This window comes from Rhinopithecus bieti, unplaced genomic scaffold (genome assembly GCF_001698545.2).
Source record: "Rhinopithecus bieti isolate Rb0 unplaced genomic scaffold, ASM169854v2 scaffold_19722, whole genome shotgun sequence".
In the NCBI taxonomy this organism is placed as follows: Eukaryota; Metazoa; Chordata; class Mammalia; order Primates; family Cercopithecidae; genus Rhinopithecus; species Rhinopithecus bieti.
The window spans coordinates 345,411-353,234 of record NW_016809905.1 but is presented as its reverse complement, the minus strand read 5'-3'; the positions used below and the strand labels follow the sequence as shown (position 1 = coordinate 353,234).

General features: G+C 36.9%; 1 protein-coding gene across 1 annotated transcript in view; it reads left to right on the top strand.

Annotated features, from left to right (window-relative positions):
• The window catches only part of MS4A14 (membrane spanning 4-domains A14), a 21,382-nt gene extending 16,184 nt beyond the window's left edge, over positions 1–5,198 (top strand). Inside the window, 2 exon segments of the mRNA XM_017890836.1 lie at positions 3,413–4,918; positions 4,920–5,198. Of these exon segments, the coding sequence (XP_017746325.1) occupies positions 3,413–4,918; positions 4,920–4,991 (1,578 nt within the window). The 3' untranslated portion in view covers positions 4,992–5,198.
• The last annotated feature ends 2,626 nt before the right edge of the window (positions 5,199–7,824 follow it).

Genomic DNA, 7,824 nt, shown 5'->3' with positions numbered 1-7,824 from the left:
ATGATGGTTTCCAGCTGCATCCATGTCCCTACAAAGGACGCAAACTCATCCTTTTTTATGGCTGCATAGTATTCCATGGTGTATATGTGCCACATTTTCTTAATCCAGTCTGTCACAGATGGACATTTGGGTTGATTCCAAGTCTTTGCTATTGTGAATAGTGCCGCAATAAACATACGTGTACATGTGTCTTTGTAGTAGAATAATTTATAATCCTTTGGGTATATACCCAGTAGTGGGATGGCTGGGTCATATGGTACATCTAGTTCTAGATCCTTGAGGAATTGCCATACTGTTTTTTTCTTTACATTTTGGTGGAATTCACTGGTGAAGCCATCTGATCCAGAAGTTTCCTTTGTTGGGAAGTTTTAGATTACAAATCTTTTTACTTGTTATGGATCTGTCAAGATTTTCTATTTCTTCTTGAATCATTTTAGGTAATTTGTGTGTTGCAAGGAATTTGCCCATTTCTTATACAGTATCTGATTTTTTGGGATATAATTTTTTACAGTATTCTTTTACAATACTTTTTCTCTCTATAAGGTCAGTAATAATGTCCTCACTTTTATGTCTTGTTTTAGTTGTGTTATTGTCTTTTTGCTTTTCAGTACAGGTAAGGGTTTATCAATTTTGTTGATCTTTTAAAAGAATCAACATTTGGGTTCATTGATTTTCTCTATTGTTTTTCAATTCTCTATGGAGATTTCTCTTCTGCCCCACTAAAATTGTGCTAGAGTAATTCTCGAAATCAGATAGTGTAAATCTTCCAACTTTGTTCTTTTTCAAAATTGTTTTGGCTGTTCTAGGTCATATGAATTTCCATATAAGTTTTAGAATTAGTTTATTGATTCCTACAAAAATCTTGCTGGGATTTTGGTTGGAATTGTACTGAACCTATAGATAATTTATAAACAATTTACTTCCTAGTAATATGTAGTCTTCTGATCCATGTCCATGAAACATGTCAATATTTTCTTACAGCTCATTTCATTTCTCTCAGCATTATTTTATTATTTTCAACGTACAAGTCTTATGCATACTTTGTTAAATCTATCTGTAATTATTTCATTTTTTCTTGATATTGTACATGGTATTTTTAATTTACTTTTACATGTTCATTCCTACATATAGAAATGCAATTTATTTTTATATACTGGTCTACTATGACCTTTCTAAACTAACTTATTAGTTCCCATAGCTTTTTTTAATAGAGTTCCTAGAATTTCTAAGTAGATAACCATTTTAAATATTAATAAAGACATTTTTACTCCCAGACTTTATGCCTCATTCTTCTTGCCCTATTACACTGTGTAGCCTCCAATACAATGTTTAAAATAAGTGATGAAAATAGTCTATCTTTCCTTGTTCTTGATCTTAGGATGAAAATGTTCAATATATCACTCTTAAATATGATGTTATTTGTAGGTTTTTTACAGAGCAAATTTACTCTGTTATGTAGATTTTTAAAAATCATGAATGGGTATTGGCTTTTGTCATTTTTCATCTTATGCTTTCACCTTTATTGTATTATTTGTATATTATACAACTAGAGGAGAGTACAAATCCTGTTTTAAGCCGTTTAGAAACAATATTAAAGTAAGTTACTCACACTAAATTACTCTTCAATTGAATTCAGTGAATACAGATCTTTAATCCACTAATGGCATAGTAACGTGCAAAGTACAACAGGGGATTCAAAAATAATAAAATATGTACCTTGATCTCAAGAAAAGGAAAGGAAAAGTGAACTCTACATTTACAGAGAAATTTCTCTGTGCCAGTTTCTGTGCTTGAAAGTATTATTTCATATGGTCTTTAGTCATAGCCACCCTGAAGTAGGAAGTAGGTGAAGTTATTAATACAAGAAGCATAGATCAGAGAGGAAAGCACAAGACCTTGGATTCAACTACAATGTTTAAATCCTTCCTAGGTAAACAGCTCTACGATACTGGTCTGGTTATTTAACATCTCTGAACCTCAGTTGCCTCAATTCTAAAAGAAGGATAATAACTTTATAGGGATGTCATACCAATTCTTTGGGATGACTTTGGAACTTTGTCTAGCATCTGGTAATCACTGAGTTCTCATTAATGATGAGGAAATTTAAAATCATAGCACTTAAGAGCTTGAATAAACAGAGAAACTATAATTCATTCTTTCAAACCTCTTTTTAAATGAAAGAATAAATTAAAATTCACATGAAACAAAAGTTTGAGGATTCTTAGAAATATAGAAATCTCTTCCAAAGTACCATTTATACTCACATAAATAGTCCTTCAATAGAGATGAAATATAGGTGTGAAAAAAACTAATTAGGAGAGTGGGAAATACAATGTATTATGTAAGAGAATGTGTAGATTCTCAATCTAGGCCTGCTATTAGCCAACGAGGTAAGCATAATTAATTCATTTAATCACTGAGTTCTGATCCACTTCATCAAATAGAACAAGTAGTCTATTCTGACTCCATGAATTACCTCAGAAAGGTATAATTCATGGAGTCAGAATAAAAAGCAGCAGGTTGTGCTGCAGTAACAACCTCCTAAAAATTATAATAATAACATGATAACTAATGGAAAGCATTGCAGGTTGTATAAGATGCTGTCACTTAGCTGTTTAAAAAACTCCAATAGCTTTCTCTTATTTGTAAAGGAAAGTCCAAATTTCCTAGCCTAGCATACCATCTAATAATATCAGCAATATCTAACTGTCTACCCTCTGCCATCACACCATGCTGTATCACAATCTTGTGTTTTTGTACCCGCTGTTCCACTGCTGCTTCTACCTGGATTCTGACTCCTGTCTTATTTCACCTTACCATCTATGCCTGAGTAATTCCTACTCAGCTGTTAAGACATAGATTAAATATTGCCTCTTCTGTAAAGCATTTCCAGGTTGTCTCAGAATCAGGTCATCTTCTATGTTTCCATAAAGCACTAAATATCTATTTATATAATTGCATTTGCTGAATTGTATTACTATTATCTATTTGTATGTTGATGTACAGATAATTGTGAGCACCTTAAGGGAAAAACCCACATATAATTGTCTTTGATTCCCAGCATTTAGTTCATCTAGGTGATCAACAAACCATTACAGATTAAGCATGAATATATGAATATTGACTAGATGTTATAAAATGTCTCAGAAGCTTTATAATATTAAGTATGGGAGGAATTTTTGAGGCAATCTTAATCAAATTCCTCTGTTCAATATTTGAAAAACTAAAAGGTGATGACTTTTCTAAAATAATACCAATAAGTTGATGGTAAAGGCAGGGCTGGCATTTTTCTGCCTTCTCATTTAGATGTTATTTCCTATCTACTGTCTTAAGTCAGAGATGAAAAGTAACTTGGAAAAAAAAATCAGACATGATTCTGTCATATTAATTACCCTCATCCTTGGTTTTATAGGTCCTGTTTTTCTTGCCTTCTGATGTTACTCAAAATAGTGAACAACCTGCCCCAGAAGAAAATGCTCAATTACAATTTGAGCTTCAAGAAGAGTTTTCCAGTGACGATTCAACAACAAACGCACACTCTGTTTTCTTTGGAGGCTATGCTTTCTTCAAGTTAAGACTCTCTAGAAGTCCTTTAGTCTCCCAACCAGGTAATAAAGGTACGGAATTTGTGCCAGATGAACAAAAGCAAAGTATCCTTCCATCTCCCAAATTTTCAGAGGAAGAAATTGAACTAAAACCTTTGCCTCCTACATTAGAGGAAAAGCCCTCAGAAAATATGCCCATTCAGCTCGACTCTACATTTAAACAAATGAAAGATGAAGATCTACAATCTGCTATTGTACAACCTTCCCAAATGCAAACCCAGTTTCCGCAGGACCAAGCTGTGTCACTCCAAGTTTTCCCATCCCATTCTATACTAAAACTCGAAGATCTGTCACCTGAAGACTTGCCATCCCAAGCTCTACCAGTAGAAGGCCTGTCAGAACAATCCATGCCATCTAGGTCTACAACATCCCATGACAAACAGTCTTATAATCTGACAGCTAATGACCTGCCCCCTCAAGGCATACTATCCCAAGACACACCATCTCAAGATATGCTGTTTCCTGACATGACATCCCAAGACATGAAATCCCTAGATATGCTATCTCAAGACACATCACCCCACAACATGCCACCCCAAGACACACCTTCCCAAGATATGCTATCCCAAGCTCTATCAGCACATGCCATATTACCTGAAGCCTCAACACCCCATATTGTGCAGTTCCCTAAAATACAACAGCTACTTCAGCAGCCCCCAGATCTTCAACCAGAAAACACTGAACCTCAAAACCGGCAAATTTTACAAATGTCATATCAAGATATTAGATCAGAAGTTATGGAAGAGACCAAAGAATGGAAATCTGAGGAGGAACTCCATAGAAGAAAATCCTCAAGACGGCATTCCTTAAACCAGCAAACCAAAGCCTTGCAATACTTAAGGAGATATTCTTTAGACATGCAAACCAAAGGACATAAATCCTCAAAGAGGCGTTCCTTAGATCAGCAAAGCAAAGGCTGGCAATCTCCAATGCGGAAATCCTTAGACCAGCAAATCAAAGACTGGCTATCCCCAAAGAGGCACTCCATAGATAAGCAAGTTCAACTTAATCAAACTACAGAGCAACTCCCAGATCAACAAGTTGAAGATCAGCAAGCCAAAGGGGAACGACACCCAGAAGGACAATCTAAAGATGGACAAGTTAAAGACCAGCAGACTGATGAGGAGCAACCCTCAAAGAAGCAAATCCAGGGTCAGCAAACCGAAGACCAGCAGACCCAAGAGAAGAAATCCCTGAAAGGACAATCCCAAAATGTTCGAGCCGAAGGACAGCAAGCTCAGGTGGAGAAAGTGCCAAAACTGTTATGCCAAGATTCAGAATCCCAAATACAGCAATACCAATTCTGGCAATACCCACAAAAGCAGTCTCCAGACTGGACAACCCAAGACTGTAAATCTTTTGGCCAAGAATCCCCTGAATGGATAACTCAAGGCTGGAGAAACAAAGATTATAAAGCAAGAGAATGGCAATTTGAAATGCAGCACTGGCAAACACAGGATCTATTAGAGAAAGAAGCCCTAAAGCAGATAGCTCTATACCGCGAAGTCCAAACCCAGCACACAACAGCCCAACATAACCTAGAATATCAAGCCAGTCAAGATAAAGACCAAGAAGACCTTCAATCCAGAGTTACACAGAAAGGAGATATGTATACTAGAGACATCAAACCAGGGGACATGAAATGTACAGGGCAAGCCTCAGGAGACCTGCAATCAGAAAACGTGAAGCCAGATTTTCATTCTTCTTCTGGCCAAAGCTCAGTACAAGACACGTGTGTAGGCCATTTGTCCCATTTAGATTCAGAACAAGATGTGCAGCCAAGCACTTCAGCTTCCTCAAATTCATATAAAGAAGATGTGAATTTAACTTCTACTTCATGTGATCCGAAAGAGCAACAGCAATCTGAAGACTCTGACTAACATGCAGAATCTACTCAAGTGCCTCACTGCCCCCGTTAATGGAATTAAATTAGGAAAAAACAATATTGTCTCCTCCAACCTGCATACTCAATTGTGGTTGCTACCTAATTAGCTTACAAAAAAATGAAGGGCATGCTGAGCACTCAATTTGTTCTTACTGAAAATAAAATGACAACAAACCAAATGTTAACACTGTATCATCACTTTCTGTATGTGAAGAAATAATTCACATGTATACTCCTTGTCATCAAAGTTAGTGCTTCAGTTTATAATCACGACTTCATCTTATAACTTAATATCTAATGGCCCTACTTTGGTGTGATGATAGTATTTTTCATCTCCCCCTTTTGGCATTATAGGAGTTCAGAAAATCAACCACAGGGAAGTCTGTGAAGGCTCTCTAAGGGTTCATGAACCAAAAGAGTCAGCAAGAAACAATAATTTCTCCCATTTCCCTGTCTTGCTGTTTCCAATCCTCTTATTTACTGTCCCTCCTCATATCTATGTTGAGGATAGATGGACTGAGTTTGTTCAACTGTTAATGAGGTAGAATGTGGCAATGAATACAGAATGTGACAGATGGAGTGGGAGGGATTAAGAGATATCTAGAGATAGGAAAGCAGAAATTAGGGAAGAACAGAGATGCAGATGTCATAATAGAAAATATGACATAATGTATTGTATTGAGTGAAGCTTCAGCTCCCTTCTTTATGCCTGCATTTACTGATTCTAATTTCTCAACCCTTATGATACATAATTTCATCCTCTGTCATCAAAGGAAATTGTGTTATCAAAAGCTATCAGTTACCTCAATCTTCCAAGCCTAATCATGTTTTTTTTTTTTTTCAATCCTCTTTCCCTTTATCTCTTTGATACATTTGGATACTATCCTTTTTTTTTTTTTTTTTTTCAATTTTATCACACCCATTAACTTCTGTGTTTTGTGCTTCCTGTTTCAAAAATTCTATAATAGGTATTTCTAGGGATCTCTCCCCAACTTTATTCATTTTTTTGTAATGACAATGCACTATTACAGTTGTCTCACCATCTTGTGAATAATCCAGACTGTGTCATATTTGTGTCTTCTATAGAATTTCAGCACAGAGTCTTGATTCAAGAATACATTCAATAAAACATTTTTAAGGGCATAAATGGGAGCTTGGAGTCTCTACTGACAGGTGAACGGAGAAGTTATATGTAGTAGTATAATAAGATACAGAGCTCCTTATGACTGGCTATATGTTCCTTGCTGCCTGTGCCTTTGTAGTAAAATGTTAGCTTCCTGAGCGTCACATGATTGCTTGACCTTGATAGAGTCCTTATCTGAGTTAGCCTTTAGTTCCTGAATGACCACCACCTTGTATTTAACTTACTCTGAAAAATGCTAATAATTTCTACCTTTTGCTTTAGCTAGATTAGCATGTGCTTCTGTAGTGCCTATGTAAAGAGTTTAACTTTCAGTCTACAAACTCAGGTGTTTAGGAAGAATATATAAACACACACACACACACACACACACACACACACACACACACACACAATTTTATATCAAATTCTTTGAGAATCTAACCCATACGGTTACTCTTGCCAATTTATCCCTATATCTACCCAACATACACACATACACATTTCGGCAGAAATGTACAAGGATCCTGGAATCTTAAATAGTGCCAAGTCACTGGAGAGACAATTTCCATCATCAGTGACTAGTCCACACCAGTTACCACTGAGAAACTTATAGGCCCAGTTCAAATATACCTTATGTGTCCTGTGAACTTGTTGCTTCTATGCTACATTTGGAACACAGGAATTTTTCCAAAATTGCAAGAATACAATGCCTATGGGTTAGACTTACAATGTGAGAATGGAAGAACGTAAAAAGCACTTCTGAGGTCTTTCCATCCCACTGAGGGAGATGCTAAGGGGCAAGTCAGAAGCTCCCAAAGCACCCAGAACCCATAGTTAACCTTTCTAATCTACAGAAGTCTCTCTTTTCTCTCTGTTTCTCAAAGGCATTTTCCCTTGACCTCTCCTTTCTGAGACACCTAATACTGTCCTGTCAATGAGTTTGGGTCTAAAGTTGACAAAATCAAATGTGTTTAAGATCCATAAGGAGGCCGGGCGCGGTGGCTCAAGCCTGTAATCCCAGCACTTTGGGAGGCCGAGACGGGTGGATCACGAGGTCAGGAGATCGAGACCATCCTGGCTAACACGGTGAAACCCCGTCTCTACTAAAATACAAAAAACTAGCTGGGCGAGGTGGTGGGTGCCTGTAGTCCCAGCTACTCCGGAGGCTGAGGCAGGAGAATGGTGTAAACCCGGGAGGCGGAGCTTGCAGT